Genomic DNA, 16,862 nt, shown 5'->3' on the forward strand with positions numbered 1-16,862 from the left:
TGCAGGAAGCCAGGATGGGAATGCAGAGCGTGGCAGTGGCTTGCGGGGCACTGGCCTTGTGCCTGGCACTCACCACAGCCACCAACCCCGGCTTCGTGGTGAGGATCACCCAGGCAGGCTTGGACTACGGTGGGTTCTGCTTCTGATTTCTCTCCTCACAGATGTGCTGGTGGCAGAGGTGTGGAGCCAGGTACCCTGTGAGAAGTGCAGGGTCCCAGAGCAGGATGGGGGATCGTTGGCCATGGGTGAGGAGCACAGGGACAGCGTGGGGAAATCCTCGGACAGGGGTGCCAAATGCACCATTGGCCAGGGCTTTCCCTCTTGCACCTGCCTGCCCCCCACGCCACAACTTGATGCAGCCCCTGGAGAGGGGTCTGGCCCTGTGGGGTCTCAGGGAGCTGCAGCCAGGCAGTGTGGGAGGCTGGCACAGCGGGAGGGTGCTGGTCCCACAGCACATCCAGGCAGCCAAGCCATGAGCCCTGGAGGAGGGAGCTGCAGAGGAGAGAGGAGTTGGGGAGTTTAGGCAGGGGCAGTGACAGAGATGGATGGGCCCTGTGCTGGTTTTATCGAGGCAGGCAGAGCCCTGGCTCCAGCAGAGCGCAGTTATGGATTGAAATACACTGTGTGAGAAACAGCTCATTTACCAGGCAGCTCTGCCAGGCAGTGTGGGAGAGAACGTGACTCCCCTTCTCAGACGGAGGCTGGGGTGCAGCACCCAGTAATGCCGTGCTGCTCCCTGGGATATAAGCTCCATCCATCTTCTCCTGCTGGCAATGGGCATGGAGCAGCCCAGTGCCTCGGAACTCCCACACACCTCACCTGATTAGCAGCCTGCAAAGTGAGGACTGGGACACCTCTCTCCTTTCTGTGGCTACCACCTTCCCCTGGGGTTGCAAGCAGGGCACCAGGCAGTATCGCCTGTGTGATTGCAGGGCTCTGTGCTTGGAGGTTTCTTTTAAAGCCAGCCTTGGAGGCAGCATCACCTGGATCTCTCCTCTGATCCTTCTGCTGCACGCCCAGTGCGTGCCCCAGCTCCTGCAGCAGTGCTGGAGTGAAGCTCTCCCTGTGTTCCTGCAGCCCAACAGCAGGGGATCGCAATCCTGGAGAAGGAGCTGGCCCAGCTGACGCTGCCAGACATCTCGGGGGACTCTCGTGTCTTGCATGTGGGGAAGGTGCGCTATTCATTCTCCAGGTGAGCCTTGCCAGTGGCCTGGAGCCACCCACTGCCCCCAACCAAGGCAAGGGTCAGGAAGACTGGGGAGAGTGGGGGGCCCCTGGAGCAGTGAGGACCATCCTGTCCCCTCCACAGCTCCCTGAGATGTTGGCCCTGTCCTTGGTGCATGTTCCTGTTTCACTCTTTGCCCAAGGGGAAAAATGGAACCAGGGTCCCGGCACTCTGGGCATGGGTGGACTGTGTGCAATCAAAGCCTGGGTAGTGGAGATGGCCTTGCCTGTGGGACCAGGGCACAGTTCCTGTGTGAAGCTGGAGCCCAGTCCCTGTGGAAATGCCGGCTCCCTGGTGCCCCAGGTGCCTCTCTGCTCCTGCAGCACAGCGTTTGGAGCTGCCTTGGGTGGCTGCAAGGGCCACGTTCCCAAAGGTGCCACTCTGCTCTGTGTGTCCCTGCCAGGCGTAGCTTTGCAGCAGCAGGGTTTGCTGGCAGTGCAGTGACTCCATCCTGCTCCCCCTCCTTCCCTCCCTGATTGTCTCCCTCCCTCCCTCCCTAATCTTGTGCTTGGCAGGAAGGAAGCACTGTAACGTGACTTTTCATTCACACATTTTTAGACTGCGCCTTCGTGATTTCCACTTGCCACACTCACGGATTACCCCGATCTCCAACGTGGGCCTGCAGGTCTCCATCTCCAACGCCTTTGCTGAGCTGGATGGAGACTGGCGGGTGAAATTTCTCTTTATGTGAGTGCCCAGTTCTTCCTCTCCCTATTCAGGCACCCACTCTGTGTCTCCCTCTCTGGAATTGGACAGGTTTTTTCTCCTCTCCCTCTCCGTTCTGTTTTGGGCAGCTGTCACGTTGCTTCCCCAGATATGATGGATAAAACAGGCTGGGAGGCAGGAACAAGACACATGGAAGGGGAGCTATACATGGACCCTCTGGTCTCTCTTCCACCAGCCCTTCTTGCTCTTGCTCCCCTCTATTTAAAGGTTACCTCTCCTAGTTTATGTGCCAGTGAAATGTGGCTCCCCTGAGTTTAAACCCTTTCCCAATCTCCTCTGGAGAGACCATTCGTGGGGGAGAGTGATCCAGATAGATTAATTGTGAAGCAGATTCGAGGTCTCTTCTCCAGGCCTTGTCATTGACAAATATCTCTTTCTTATCCCCTTCTCCCTGCAGCCGGGACCATGGATCTTTTAACCTGAAGGTAGAAAATGTCTACTTGAAAATCGCCCTGAGGCTGGGCAGTGACACCACTGGGAAGCCCACCATCAGCACCTCGGACTGCAGTGCCCGCATCTCCAAAGTCCGGGTGCTCTTTTCAGGCAAGCTTGGGTACGTGATTTCACTGGAAGGTCTGAAAACACTGTGTCTTAGCCCACCTGTCAAGGGACTGTGGCTGTACCATGGGAATGTGGCCCTGTTGCAAGGAGTAGCTTCTTGGCAAATCTGAGATTGCCTGGTCTTAAGTCTGGCCTGAATTTCTCCTGCTGTGGCTGCACATTTAAAGGGGGTGAGTGTGGTTTAGGCAGACACCAGACTTCTGTGGTTTACCAGTGAGTCTGTTTGCAAATGTAAACCCTGGGACAAAGCCAGATGCCAAATTGGTGTGGGAATGATGTCTTGCCTCTCTAGGTTCTCCTTTTCCTGGGCACATACTTCTGCAGTATGGATCTGAGCTAGGCAGGGCTTCTCTCTGTGTTTCTCTGCAGGTGGCTTTACAACCTCTTCCACCGCGTTATTGAATCCAAGTTGCGGAAGAATTTAGAGAGAAAGGTATGTGAGCAGTGGAAGGCAGGGCCCTGGGTTTTCTGGTTGTCTTTAACCCTCACTAGGTGATGTACTGGATGGATCAGATGTTGGGAGGTAACTATAGCTATAGCACATGACTGTGTTGCCAATTCAGTAAAACCAAAGGAATGGGCGTTGCAGGCTCCAAAGCATAGAATGACTCAGGCTGAATTTGAAACCTGGAGCCTTTGCCAAAGCCCAGCATAATTGGTTCCTAATTAACAAAGACTTTTCTTTCCATGTGGTCAGTTAATTAGATCTTATGTCTCAGCCAAACTCATTGTAACCTGATCAGAGCTGTCCTTTAACCAGCCATATTCTGGAGGGCTTTGGGGAGCACTTGGGGGGAAACTCTCATTCCTGGATTTCAGACATTTGGTGTTTTGTTTTACTGAGGGGGTCAGGGAGCTCTGGTACCGCTGCCTGCTACAGACACTGACATGCAGGAGACCTGCAACAAGACATGGAAACAAGCTGTTAGCAATAATTACTACAAGGATAACTGGCATGAGTTAGAGCCTCTCTGGATGTGAACCTTGCTTGGGAGGAGGCAGTTGGAGAACAGGCAAATTCCATTCCTGCAGCAGATCCCATCCTGCCCAGGCACTATTCCCAATTGCATGCAACAGTGTTCCCAAGTCCCCTGGGGTCTGTGGCAGCAGATGGTCTGGCAGCAGGAGCAACAACAGGGCTCAGAGGCCTTTTCTGCTGTTTTGTCCCCTGGAAGGAGGACAGCTCTGGGACTGCAAAGGGACCCCACTGCCCTCTGCTCCTCCTCCAAGCCCCCTCTGCCCCACACACATTCTTCACTGTCTTTGTGGAGTCATGGTGTGAGGGGCAATGGGCAGGAGAGGGCAGGGGTAGGCACTGAGCTGCACCCTGGGCACAGCTGGGCGTCAACCCAGGCCAGGCAGCCCGTGTCTGCCTCCTGCTGTTGCTGCAATGCTTGGGCAGTTCTAGTACCCCGAGTTCTGGGACTCCATTCACAGGGAGATCCCAGTCACAGGGAAATCCAGGTCACAGGGAAATGCGGGTCATGGGGAAATCCCAGTCACTGGGACGGCATTTTTCTGCCTGCATCAACATCCTCACAGGCAGCAATGGAGCATTTCCAGCACAGACAGAAAAATATCACTGGGGACAGGGAAGAGCTGCAACCTGCTGTCACTAAGGCCATGCCCAAGGCTGTGTCGCCTCCTCCTCATCTCTGTCAGTCTGGTCGCTGCCCCTCCTCAGTGCTGCATCTCACCATCAGCTCTGTGGGCTGCTTGCCCAGTCAGACAGATGACAGACAGATCCTGCCCATGGTGGCTGTGATGTTACAGTGAAAACACTGAAAGGAGCTTCTGCAGATTTCCTCAGCCATCTGCAGGACTGTGAACCGCAGTAAATTTCCCAGGGTAGTGGTGAGCCAGCAATAAAATCCCCACAAACGCCAGGGCTTCACTTGTGGATGACAGAGGCAGACGCATGCACTCTCCTGTCCTGGCACACAGAACCAGCAAAGCTCGGCTTTAGGGCAGTCAGTGCTCCTGCCCCTGCGGGGTGGGTTAATGCCTTCAGTTGCTCTTTTTCGACCACACCCTGGCTGCTCTGCACGGTTCATTCCTGCATGGGCTACATGAGATTCCTTCCAAGGATCTCCCCAGAGCTGAACTGTGCTGAGGGGAAATTGCTGCAAGGAGATGCTTGTTGGTATAAACCCTGCTTGTGTCTTGGACACTTAATGTGCTGCCTGATGAATGGAGGCAATCATCACTGTGTGCTCTTTTACTTAACCAGGCTTTGCCATGGAGCAGGGAGTGTGGCTGAAGCTCTAAGAGGGGGCTGTGCCCCTGCTCAGCTCTATGGACTTTCTGTCCCACAGGTGTGTGACAACGTGGTCGAGTCTGTGCAGAATGAGCTCCAGACGTACATCCGGACGCTGAGAGGTACTGGGGGGCTGTAAGTGGGTTTGGGAACAGCTCTTCCTAGCTTTTGCCAGCCATGAGGAATGTTTTACTTTGTGTCCACTCCCCATCTCCTGGTGTTCCAGTACATCTTCTCAGCAGAGACAAATCACTGTGTGTCCTGTCAGGCTGTGGAGATCCCTTCAGAATCTGTGCCCAAGGACTTCCAGGGTCTCAGGCTGCTTTACCTGGGGGACCCAGGCCACTCCTCTGGTCCAGGAGATGGTTTGCATCGCTGAGAAACATCCAGGAGGAAAATGGTTTTTTCTCTTCTAAAGAGAAGCAAGCAGAGGGGCAGTTGGTAGTGAGCTGATGCACCAGGAAGCCCAATCATGGCACTGCCCAGATGCCAGTGGAGGCCATCTGCTCCCAGCTTTCCTGAATATCTCCTTCTTAGTCATCTCTCTTTCTTGTGTTTACAGTCACAGCCAGGATAGATGACAAGATTGGGATCGATTATTCCTTGGTGGCACCCCCAAGAGCTACCGCCCAGTCCCTGGATGCAGACTTGAAGGTGAGAGGCAGCCCTGGGGACATTTGATTTGGCCAATGCCATTGCCAAAGGCAGGTGGGAGCCCAGGTTTTGGAACCTGCTGCAAATGCTGTTTGCCAGCCTGAGTCAGCAGGTGAGCCCCACTGCTATTTGCACCCCTTCTCCACGTCTCTCCCTCCTCCCAGGGTGAATTCTACTCCCTGGCCCACCGCTCCACCGTCCCCTTCTCCCCGCTGCCACTGGCCTTCCCCTCGGATCACGAGCGCATGGTTTACTTTGGAGCCTCCAGCTACTTCTTCAACACAGCTGGCATTGCCTACCACAAGGCCGGGGCACTGGTCTTTGAAATCACAGAGGCCATGGTGAGTGGCACGAGTGGGACAGAGCTGGGAAAGAGGTTCCATTTGCTGAGGTGCTCCAGGAGCAGCCAGCATTCCTGGAGAATCCCCAGTGAGAGAGCAGGGGGCTGTGGGGTGGGGCTGGGCTGTCAGACATGGCAGCATTTGGCGATGGGAGGGCTCGCCATGGGCTCCTCTGTGCCACATTGCCCCAGTGTGACAATCCTCTCCCTGCAGATCCCAAAGGAATCGGAATTCAGGTTGGATACCTCTGCCTTCTCAGCCTTCATTCCCCAGGTGAGCAGTCTGGCCCTGCCTGTCCAGAACTCTTGCACACACAGGCTCTGCTCTGTGCCAGGTGTTCTCCCTGAGGACTGGGGGTTTGTGCCATCGTTCCCATCCTCTCTCTACTCCCACACAGCTGGAGGAGATGTACCCAAACATGCCAATGAAGTTCAGGCTGTCCACTCCCACTGCTCCGTTCCTGACTATTGGACCTGGAGGAATCTCATTCCAGCCCATTGTGGATGCCCAGGCTTATGCCATCCTTCCCAACTCCAGCCTGGCTCCTCTCTTCCTCCTCAGCCTGGTGAGTTCAGACACGGTCTGTGGCGATGGGGCAGAAGGGATTTTGAGCTGTGCCCCATCCTGTTCCTCAGATCCTGCCAGGGGAGCTCCCAGGTGCTGTCCAGCCACAGTGGGGGGTGTCTCCAGCTGAACAATTCCTGAGCTGACAAATGCCAGGTTTAATGCTGGGTGCAAACACACCCCTGGATGGGCAGTGGTGTGTTTCAGCCGGTCAGAGCTGTTTCCCCAGCTGTCTGCTCTGGGGTGAGGGGGGGTGAGCACTGCCAGAGCTCTGTGCTCTCTCCCCAGACAGGGAACATGTCCGCTGTCATCAACGTGAGATCCGGCCGCATAGTTGGGAGCCTGGACGTGGGCAGGTACAGAGGGCAGCAGCCACTGACTGGGCAGGGGGTGGCTGGGGCTGTTTCTGTTTTGGATGCCCAGGGACAGAGAAGGGATGGGAAGGTCCCTGGGATGTGGGCTTGGTGTGGAGAGAATGAGCTGGGGCTGGAGGGAATGGGATCTGCATGGCCATCAATGGGTGGAATCGCTCCCTCCCTTGGGACATCCTCCACGGCACCACTTCTGTCCCTGTGCAGGATCAGGCTGTCTCTGAAGGATTCGGCTGTCGGCCATTTCCAGGTGAGCTATCCTTGACCATGACCAGAGCCCCCAGCATGGAGCTGGCAGCCTGTTGGGGATCAGGACAGGGAGTCATTCCCTGCTGCCTGCCAAAATGGGACCCCCCACTGACTCTGCAGGCACCTCCTGCCCCAGCCTGCAAGGCTGGGAAAGGATGCGGAGCCAGACCCATTGCTGCTCTCACCCCAACCTTTCCTTCCCTGCCAGTGCAGCCAGACAAAGCTGCTGGTCTCTGGCAAAGTGTGTGCCCATCCCAGCTCCTCATCTCCATTTTCTAATTATCCCCCAGTGCTTGCATATGTCGTGTCCCACAGACTAAAGCTTTTCCTCTCTCATCTCCCCTCTGCCTAGGTGCGAATGATGCAGTCCTTAACGAACATCCTTACTTCCAGCATCCTGCTCCCACGTCTCAATGGTGAGAACCTGCTGGGGGGAATGGGGCTGCTGGAGCAACCTCCACTCGGCTTGCTCCATCCAAGTGGTCCCAGCTCACTAATTAAATCCAAGGCTGCCAAGGCTGATGCAGGGGAAAGTGAGTGCAGGAGGCGGCAGTGAAGTGGTGGGAGCCTCTTGCTGCTCTGACAGGCTCCCAGCAGCCAACGCAATGGAAAAAATGAGCCCTGTGCATATCCTAATGCTTTCCAGACCCTCTCCCCGAATCCCTGCATCTCCTGCCTCGCCAGCAGCTCAGTCCAGAGTGGGGCTGGTGGCAGGATGGGCCAAGGGGGCTGTCATGGCACAACAAGCAGCCCTTCTGTGGAGCTTGGGAGGAGTTTCCTCTGCCTGCCCCAGGAGCAGTGGAGGAGAGGAAAGGGCTGGGGGAAGGAGGTGATCACCTCTGAGTGCTCCGTGCTCCCTTGGCTCCCATTCCCATCCCTGTGCAGACACATGTGTTGTCTTTTCCAGCCCGCTTAGATGAAGGCTTCCCTCTGCCACTTCTGGACAGGATTCAGCTCTCCAATATCCTCGTGAGGTTCCACCAGGTGAGTGAGAGGGAGCACCTGGACCCAGCTGGGGCCCATCCTGCTGCCCACAAAGCCCTGCTCACCAGCACAGCCTCCAAATCCAGTTCCCCCAGCTGTGCTAGGAAGTGGTGCATGGGAGCTCTCAGCAGCAAACCAGTTCTCTGCTTTTCCTGGCTGCTTGGTGCGGGTCTGGGATGGCACCACATCGTTCTCCAGTTCGTAAGCCTGGGGTCTGAATTTTCCATGACGCTTTTTATAGCAGTGTCAGCCCCAAATCCCCACTCTCCCTGAGTGGCAATGCCTGGATGGATGCTGTGATGCCTGGTAGGATGCTGCCCCTGCCTTGTCTGCTGTAAGGAGCTGTACCAGGTCCAGGGGAGCAGAGAGAGCCCCTATTGTGGGGTGCCTTGGGGAAACCCCAAAGTGGGGTCACCATGGGGATCCCAAAAAGCTGTAGTGAGGTGTGGCTGTGAAATGTCTCTGGAGCCTGCCAGGGGGAAAAAAAGGTTGGCAGAGCCACATGTCCCAATGCATTCTCCCTTCAGGGATGTGATGGGTGCTGGCCAATGCAGCTGCCAGGACCTGTAGCAGCTCAGCACTTTCTCTCTTTCTCCCAGAATTTCCTGCTGCTTGGAGCAGATGTTCGCTTCCAGCCCCGGGGATGAAGATAAGGCGATGAGAGCCCTTCAGCACCAAATATGCTCCAATCACCACTTTGCCCTTCCCTGCATGAGCCAAAGACCACCAGACCTGCCAGTGTCCTGCACTGCTGCCTTGGCCCAGACCCTCCGTGCTCCTGCTGGGGCCTCACCTGATGCTACCATGAGCTGGGGGTCACCTGCCCTGGGCCACCCAGTCCCCTCCTTCCTCTGAGCAGCAATAAAGGCATTGGTGCTTGGGATATGCTGTTGGTGTCACTGTCTGCACCTCGGGCCACACAGGGCCACACGGGAGCTGGATTGGGACAGCCTGGTTTGGCTGTGGCCATGGTGAGGCACCACCTGTGTCCTGCTGTCTTGTGCCTTCACTCCAGCCTTGGGGCAGAGTAGCTGGAAAGAGCACAGTGGAAAAGGCCCTGGAGGTGCTGGTCAATAGCAGCTGAACCTGAGCACCAGGTGGCCATCAAGGCCAGGGGCATCCTGGCCCTTATCAGCCATAGTGGGGAAACAGGAACAGGAAAGGGTTTGTGATTTGTCCAGTTCTGGGTCCCTCACTTCAAAATGGACATGGAGGTGCTGGATTATGTCCAGAAAAGGGCAATGGTACCAGGGAAGAAGCTGGAGCACCAAGAGAGGCTGAGGGAGCTGGAGGGGCTCAGCCTGGAGAAAAGGAGGCTCAGGGGGGACCTTCTCACCCTCACAACGCCCTGACAGGAGGGTGCAGCCAGGTGGGGGGCAGGCTCTGCTCCCAGGGAACAAGGGACATGATAAGAGGACATGGTCTTAAGTTGCACCAGGCGACGTTTACGTTGGATATTAGGAAAAATTCCTTCACAGAAAGGGTCCTTAGACCTTGGAATGGGCAACCCAGGGAAGTAGTGAAGTAACCGTCCCTGCAGGGGTTTAAGGGAAGACTGCACATGGCGCTCAGTGCCCTGGTTTAGTTGAAATGGTGGTTCTGGGTCACAGGCTGAACTCGATGATCTCGGAGGTCTTTTCCAACCTAATTAATTCTGTGATTTTGTGATTCCCGCGGCGGCGCCGCCCAGCAGCGGGGCGGGCCCGGAACGGCGGCGGGGCGGAACGCGGCGCCGAGGGGCGGAGGCAGCGGCGGGGCCGCATTGTAGGCGCACGGCCGTGCCGATCCGTCCTTAGCCGCCGGTCCGTCACCCAAAGCGCCCCCCCGGCCGCGGCCATGCTGCCCGGGGCCCGTGCGCTGCGGGCGGCGGGGCTGCTCCGCCCGCCCGGGGCCGTCCCCCGTACTGGGGTCGCCCGCAGGGCGCGCCGCGGGTCGGGACAGCGGCCGGTGGGGCGCGGCTTCGCGCTGCCCGCGGGGCCAGACCTGCGGCACTTCCTGAGGGCAGCTGCCGCGGGGCAGCCGAGGCCGTCGCCCGAGCTGCCGCCTGAGCCGGGCTCTGCCCCCGGGGCCCCGAAAGGTCTGTGAGTCTTCGGGGCCGGAACTGTTGGGGTCCGCCGAACCCCGCTGCTGTGGCCTCCCTGCCGGGTCAAGGGCAGCCGTAAGGCCGGTGCAGATAATGGTGCTTCAGTGCAGCATCGGAGCACAGTGGGGAAAATGGGTTTTCTGGGAGCTTTTGGGGGCCTGAGGGGGTTTTGACGCTAGAAGGAGTTTAGTCCTTGGCTGCAAAGCCGTGTGTGTTCTTCCACCATGGAGCTGGGCAGAGAGCAGTTCTGGCACCTGCCCGCAGTGTGTGCCGGGCTGTCAGTGGGGCTGTGGCAGCCCCTGAGGGGCTGTGGTGCCCTGGCGGGGTGATGTTCGTTGCCCTGAGTGTTGTATTTCAGTAAGGACACAGCTGCTGCTGGTCACAGCCCAGCCCTGCCGTGTTGCAGAGCACAAGGTTTCCCAGAGCCTGCCCTTCAGTTTATCCTTTGTGAGCTGCAGGTGCAGGCAGCTTTTGTGCTGCTTCCCTGACTCCGGTGGTGGGGTTGAGGGCTTGTTCCCGCAGAGGAGGGCATGGGAGGGGTGGTGGGTGGGAGCTGAGCAGGCTCCTGCGTCACACGGCCTTTGTTGCAGTGTACCTGGAGACCTACGGCTGCCAGATGAACGTCAGTGACACCGAGATCGTCTGGGCCATCCTGCAGAAGAATGGCTATGCCAGGACAAAGGAGCTGGAGGAGGTAAGGCAGCACCTTGGCAGCTCTCCTGGAGCCCTGGCTGTGCATGCAAGTCCCAGCTTTTCTCTGGAGTGCAGCCCTGTGGGATGTTATGAGTTTTGCAGTCTGAGTTCTGTGAAGGAAACTGCTTAACAAGTGTGCTAGAAAGCTGTGGGTTGTCTTTTTTCTTTAAACTACTGGGCTCCAGCTCAGTTGGAGAGGGATTAGACACAGCAGGATCCTCCTGTCTCATCTTTGGGTTTACTTTTACCATTTAGTGAAGACTGTGCTTGTCTTCTGTTTCTTTCTCACAACTCTTTTTGTTAAAACCTGCTGTGTACTCAGGCAGGTCTTTTTCCCTGAGTTAAGTGAGCTTTATAGTCTACCTCTTCAGGTTACCTGGGCAGGGCATGAGAACTTATTGTTTGCTTTTTATAGATTCTTTTCTTTTTGTTGCTTTTGATTTAGGCAGATGTGGTTCTTCTTGTCACCTGTTCCGTGAGGTAAGGAGATGTTTGTCACTGGTTTGGGACAGTTTTTAAGGAATTACCATTTGAAAACCAAGGCGATAAAAGTGTTGCATGAGGAAAGGAGTGTGCAGGTGTGAAACTGGCTCTTTAGTTTAGGGTAGAGCTGGCTGGTGCTATGATTTACAACATTAATTGTGCTACTAATTGCTTCTCTGGGTAGTGAGAAGTTCTTTGGTAGTGTCATCTCTGTGTATATGCCATGGGTAGTGAGAGACTTGCACAATTAATGATTTTATTTTTAAATATTCTATCTTCTCTTGAAGCAACTCTCTAGTACAATGTCTGTACTTAAAAAATGTGAGAAATATTTTTATGGGCAAGTTGATATAAAGGGAACTTTCCTTGTTTTGTCTGAATGCAGAAGACACCAAATGCTCATTGTCACTTGCAGGGTACCTTGTAGTACGGCCAAGGCACTTTTTCTCCCCAGGAGCTTAGTCCCTAAAGTGTCTCTGCAGTGCAGATGCTCTCCACTGGCAAAGAAAGTGCTAGCAGATAAGACAGAGGCAAGACATAATCCCCGCACCACAAAGGGCACTCCCAGGTGCCATTAGATTCCCTGCCTTTAGGTGAATCCTCCTCACAAAGCACTTGGGCCGCTTAGGCTGGGGCTCTGGGCAAGAGCAGCAGCTGGAATAGCCCGTTGTCCTGGCTCCCCAGGGAGAAGGCAGAGCAGGCCATCTGGAACCGTCTGCAGCACCTCAAGGCGCTGAAGGCCCGGCGGCCCCGGGCTCGTGCTCCGCTCCGCGTCGGGATCCTGGGTACGGCCGGGCTGCATCGCCCGAGTCCCACTGGCAGCAGCCGCCTTTGCCTGGGCTGAAAGCAGCTGGGAAGGGCTGCGGGGCAGGAACGGAGGGCAGGCAGTGCCTCAGGAGGAGCCTTCTCCTTTGTTGGCAGGATGCATGGCCGAGAGGCTTAAGGAGGAGATTCTGCACAGGGAGAAGCTGGTCGATGTCGTGGCAGGCCCTGATGCCTACCGTGACCTTCCCCGGCTGCTGGCAGTGGCAGAGTCTGGCCAGCAAGCTGCCAATGTCCTGCTGTCCCTAGATGAGACCTATGCTGACATTCTGCCTGTCCAGACTAGTGCAGGTGGCACGACAGCATTTGTGTGAGTACCTTTTCCCAGTGCTTGTTTCTGTGGCTCTGGTTTGGAAATCTGTGCAGAGTAGATGTATCAGTGACAGCAGCTGCCCAGGAGATGCAGTGCCTGACTGCACTGATTCTCCCAGAACCTGGCTGCACTGAGTTTCCCTGAGTATGTGTGTGTGTGTATTTGCTGTTGCTTTGCTGTGTGACTGAGCCCTGGAGAACATGCTCTGAGCTCTGGCTGTTGTGGACTTCCTCTCCTTTGGGAATGCTGACTCTCAGCCTGATGCTGCACTGAGTGATTTCTGTGCCACTGTCCTGAAGTCCATGCCTCTCTCATCCCCTGCCTTCTGTGGTGCCCTGCCCCACGTTCTGCTGTTCCTTCTTCTAATGCTCCACACATTATAACTTCTGATTGTTTAGTTTTGGTGATAACATTGTCAGACATGAAATCAGACTCTGCTCGGTGTGGCTGTAGCGTATGGAAGGACAGTATCGCTCTCTGCAGGACTGCGATGTAGAAGGGTCTTTGATCACTGCCAGGCTGCAGTGGCAGTTTGTGCCTCATTAGTTCTTTCTAGCTTTCTTGGAAATGTGCATGAAAAATCAGGAGGTGTTAGCTCAGGGCAAGCTGAATCCAGTGTGGATGGTCTGTGTGTGGAGCTGGCTGCAGGCAGCAGTGCTCATCCTGGGCAGGATGCAGTGTGGATGGTTCTGGAGGAGGGGGATGTGACCTGTGCTTTACCTCTCGGCAGGTCCATCATGCGGGGCTGTGACAATATGTGCAGTTACTGCATCGTGCCCTTCACCCGAGGCCGGGAAAGGAGCCGTCCCATCGCCTCCATCCTGCAGGAAGTGAGGATGCTCTCGGATCAGGTGAGGCAGAGCCTCCTCCCACCTGTCCCAAGCCATGGGAGGAAGGGTGGTTCCTTGTAACAGTGTTTTCAGTGGTACTTGTAACCAGTGTCACTGCCTTTATCTGCAGAGATGAGGTTGTGGTGGGGTTCCACCAGTGGCTTTTGGATTCCCCTTGTAATACTCTATGACAGACAGGGATGGGAGGGCTTCTGTTGGAACTCCTTGGAATAAAACCATGGCTGCCCTTGCAGCTCAGCCATCCTGCCCAGGTTATATTTCCTTCTCTCTGTTTATTTTGTAGGGAGTGAAAGAAGTGACCCTCTTGGGTCAGAATGTCAACAGCTTTCGAGACCTGTCTGAGGTGCAGTTTCAGTCAGTGGCTGCCCCGGGCCTCAGCCGTGGCTTTAGGACAGTCTACAAAGCCAAAGCGGGAGGTTTGCGCTTCTCGCACCTGCTGGACCAGGTCTCTAGGATTGATCCAGAAATGCGGATCCGTTTCACCTCTCCACACCCCAAGGATTTTCCCGATGAGGCAAGTATAAAATAAACACCTTGGCCTCTGCTTGCAGGCAGCAAGGCAGCTCTGAAATGTGAGGTATGGACTGTGCTGCCTTCCCAAACAAAGAGAATGCGGGTTCCTAAACTGGGAATAGCAGCTCCTGGGAGTTGGATGTTGGGGCTAAAGCTGGCAGGTTTGCAGTTTGCTGGCTTTTAACCAGGGAATACTCTTCCCAGGTACAGTTAAGCTGTCTGAGACATCTCCTGATCACTTATCACAGGTCCTGCAACTCATCCAGGAGCGACACAACATCTGCAAACAGCTGCACCTCCCAGCCCAAAGTGGGAGCACACGAATCCTGGAGGCCATGCGGCGAGGGTGAGTCACCCCACAAGGAGCCCTGTGTCCTGCCCTCTGATTTGGGCTGCTGGTTTCTCCTCACTGATGTTGTGGGTTTCCAGTTAGCAAATCCATGTGTTGTTCATTGCAGATACACAAGAGAAGCATATTTAGAGCTCGTGCACCACGTGCGTGACTCTATTCCAGGTGCGTGTTCCTTTGGCTTGGTCTGAACTTGGCACAGCTGCATCTCACTGTCCTTTCCTGAGTGCAGCATTCCTGTCTTCCATGAGGGAAGCGTACAGCTGTGTCTCTGTTACAGGAGTGAGCTTGAGCAGTGATTTCATTGCTGGGTTCTGCGGAGAGACAGAGGAGGATCACCTGCAGACAGTGTCCTTGCTGCGGGAAGTCCGCTACAGCATCGGCTTCCTGTTTGCCTACAGCATGAGACAGGTGAGTGCAGGCCGTGGTGGAGAAGGCTGTTATCTCTGGGTGTGTCCCCTAAACTCCTCAGTACTGTTTCTCACAATAACACATCTTTAAAAAGCTGATGAAAATCATTCCAAAAGACTTGGTATACTGGTAGATGTCGTTTGTCCCAGGCAACACTTGTAGGGTATGTGGTTCTGCACGAGCTGTTGTTGTGCCTGGGAGGCTTCCAGCTTCTCTGTAGGAGTGTCAGGGTTGGTAACTGCTTGGTGACCCGGATCTGCAGATGCTCCAGGGTGATTGCAGGGAAGTAACTGTGTCAGCAGAGGCTGCAAATGCATTATTTGCTGATGAGGAATGTGCTGTTGGAGCAGGGCTGGAGCCCAGCTATGAGGGTCTGTCAGTCAAGTGTGGAGGGAAGTGGTGAATTTTTGAGAAGGTATTTCCATGAGAAGAGTGGGTAGCTGGTAAGTCTCTATTACAATGCTTTCCAGAGTGCATGATTCTGTTAGGGAAGAGGACAGAAGGTTGGGAAATGCAAGGAAGCAAAGGGATTTGGATCACCATTTAGTACATTGATTAGAAGTAGCAGGATCTGTTACCTGTCTATGGACAGACAGGCACAGGCATATCCCACACAGGAGCTGCAAAACTATTTCACTTATACTCAGTGCCCTGTATCAGACCTTCTGCCTAAAAGGTGGAAAAGAAAGGTATGAGGAGCACAAGGACATGGCTGGCACTGGAATAGTTCATTTGTGATACAAACTGAAATGCTGTTGGAATGTTGGAAGCTGTTGCTGGAAGAGCAGTGGAGCTGGCTGGGGTCAGACAAGGCTCTGGGGTCAGACAAGACTCTGAGCTCGGGCTGGCTGCTGAGGGGCCGCACTGGCTCTGTGTGTGCAGAAGACCCGGGCGCATCACCGGCTGCAGGACGATGTCCCCGCGGATGTGAAGAAGCGGCGGCTGGAGCAGCTCATTGCTGCCTTCCGGGAGGAGGCTGCGAGGGCCAACGCGGCACTGGTGGGACAGGCCCAGCTGGTGCTGGTGGAAGGGGTGAGTGGGCCAGGAATGGAATTGTCCTCCTCCTTTCTTGCTGGCTCTGAGGGTGTGCATGCAGTCACCACTTCTGCCTTCCCTTCTCACTTTCCCCTTGTAATCCCAGGACTCCCAAGACCATTTCTTCACACTTAAGCAGACAGCCTGACTTTCCCAGAGCACTGAGCTGAGCACAGGGAATGGGATCCGTTAGGGATGTATCTCTGGCCAAGCACAGAATTTGTGCTTTGGTGTGCGAGTGTCACCCAGCAGCTCTAGCCACAGTGCTCTGTTCCAGGGCTTGGTTAATGTGGGTTTAATTCCATCAATAGTGCTCAATTAATTCCTCAGGCAATAAAGCCCAGCAGTGAATCAGAGCAATTGCCATGCACGTAATGTTCCCTGTCCTCTTTCCAGCCCAGCAAACGCTCTGCCTCGGAGCTGTGCGGGAGGAACGACGGCAACATCAAGGTGATCTTCCCCGACACCGAGCTGGAGGATGCTGCCAAGTGCGGGGCTCCAGGCAGAGCCCAGCCCGGGGACTATGTGATGGTGAAGGTGACCTACCTGCAGTGCTCATTTCCGTGCACAGTGCTGTTCTCTAGGGCAGCTGCTGCCAGAAGAGCCTAAAATTAGAATGGATCCTCCCCAGCCTTTCTGTGCCTGAAGACCTGTGCTGTTTCTTTCAGGTAACCTCTGCCAGCTCGCAGACCCTGCGGGGAGTTCCGCTCTGCCGGACCACCCTGTCCCGTGCTGCTGCTTCTCACTGAGGGATCCCTGCTGCCCTGGGTGGAAGCAGCACATATTCTCCATGAAGAAACAAGGAAGTGTGGTCAGGTGGAGATATGGTAGAACCAGGGAGATATATATGTATATTAAAATTTATTTATAAAATAGTAAAATACACATATATTTCTGCTTTGGTGCCAAGTTACCCCTCATAGATGCGTGCAGGTTCAAAGGGGTAGAAGCTGTGTGTGAACTTGCAAAATCCAAGTACTGTGAGATTGCGTATTTTGACTTGCCCTGAGGATTGTCCCACCCTCACACTGCTGAAGGTCTGTCCTCTCCCTGTGATCACATTCTCTGGCGCAGCCCAGCCTGAGATGGATGAGCAGAGCAGTTCCTTCCTATGAGCTCAGCTGAATTTAGGAGCTGCAAAAGCTGGTAGTACCTACAAAACACAGCCCCAGTAGCTGTTGGAGAATGGCAGGAGTACTGTGAAGGGGTAGAAAGGAGTGAAATAACAGAAGTTGATTAAATCTTTCAAAATATTGGCAAAATGCTTAAAAAGGGGATGCAAGAACCCACACCACACTTGTGTGTTGGAATGTGGCTCTGGACTGTGGAATGAAAAATGGTGTTTAATGTGCACCAGTGAATCTGTTGTGTCTGGGA

General features: G+C 55.0%; 2 protein-coding genes across 6 annotated transcripts; both read left to right on the top strand.

Annotated features, from left to right (window-relative positions):
- LOC128796552 (bactericidal permeability-increasing protein-like) lies at positions 1 to 8,815 on the top strand. Its single transcript, XM_053958320.1, has 15 exons — positions 1 to 129; positions 1,078 to 1,192; positions 1,784 to 1,912; positions 2,349 to 2,504; positions 2,882 to 2,945; positions 4,828 to 4,891; positions 5,332 to 5,423; positions 5,588 to 5,764; positions 5,978 to 6,037; positions 6,162 to 6,329; positions 6,617 to 6,684; positions 6,907 to 6,949; positions 7,301 to 7,364; positions 7,856 to 7,932; positions 8,532 to 8,815. Exons 1-15 carry the CDS (start codon positions 15 to 17, stop codon positions 8,577 to 8,579), a joined length of 1,440 nt encoding a protein of 479 aa, XP_053814295.1. The 5' UTR covers positions 1 to 14; the 3' UTR covers positions 8,580 to 8,815.
- A 938-nt stretch (positions 8,816 to 9,753) lies between these two features.
- CDK5RAP1 (CDK5 regulatory subunit associated protein 1) lies at positions 9,754 to 16,381 on the top strand. Of its 5 annotated transcripts, none has more exons than XM_053958313.1 (14): positions 9,754 to 10,009; positions 10,606 to 10,709; positions 11,154 to 11,188; positions 11,607 to 11,759; positions 11,876 to 11,976; positions 12,113 to 12,323; positions 13,057 to 13,177; positions 13,461 to 13,691; positions 13,939 to 14,036; positions 14,149 to 14,204; positions 14,320 to 14,450; positions 15,333 to 15,482; positions 15,882 to 16,022; positions 16,154 to 16,381. In XM_053958313.1, exons 1-14 carry the CDS (start codon positions 9,769 to 9,771, stop codon positions 16,232 to 16,234), a joined length of 1,854 nt encoding a protein of 617 aa, XP_053814288.1. In that variant the 5' UTR covers positions 9,754 to 9,768; the 3' UTR covers positions 16,235 to 16,381. The 5 variants fall into 5 exon arrangements, with proteins under 5 accessions (XP_053814288.1, XP_053814289.1, XP_053814290.1 ...); XM_053958314.1 differs by having other exon boundaries at positions 11,646 to 11,759; XM_053958315.1 differs by lacking the exon at positions 15,333 to 15,482.
- Positions 16,382 to 16,862: the final 481 nt, after the last annotated feature.

This window comes from Vidua chalybeata, chromosome 17, assembly GCF_026979565.1.
Source record: "Vidua chalybeata isolate OUT-0048 chromosome 17, bVidCha1 merged haplotype, whole genome shotgun sequence".
Taxonomy (NCBI): domain Eukaryota; kingdom Metazoa; phylum Chordata; class Aves; order Passeriformes; family Viduidae; genus Vidua; species Vidua chalybeata.

What these genes read in the sequence shown, in the direction of transcription:
- CDK5RAP1 (XM_053958313.1), top strand. Translation starts at nt 9,769, where the DNA reads ATGCTGCCCGGGGCCCGTGCGCTGCGGGCGGCGGGGCTGCTCCGCCCG. An exon ending in CCAAGGATTTTCCCGATGAG is followed by an intron (nt 13,692 to 13,938) that starts GCAAGTATAAAA and finishes CACTTATCACAG; the next exon opens with GTCCTGCAACTCATCCAGGA. An exon ending in AGCTGGTGCTGGTGGAAGGG is followed by an intron (nt 15,483 to 15,881) that starts GTGAGTGGGCCA and finishes TCCTCTTTCCAG; the next exon opens with CCCAGCAAACGCTCTGCCTC.
- LOC128796552 (XM_053958320.1), top strand. Translation starts at nt 15, where the DNA reads ATGGGAATGCAGAGCGTGGCAGTGGCTTGCGGGGCACTGGCCTTGTGC. An exon ending in CTCTCTTCCTCCTCAGCCTG is followed by an intron (nt 6,330 to 6,616) that starts GTGAGTTCAGAC and finishes CTCTCTCCCCAG; the next exon opens with ACAGGGAACATGTCCGCTGT. An exon ending in CCTGCTCCCACGTCTCAATG is followed by an intron (nt 7,365 to 7,855) that starts GTGAGAACCTGC and finishes TGTCTTTTCCAG; the next exon opens with CCCGCTTAGATGAAGGCTTC.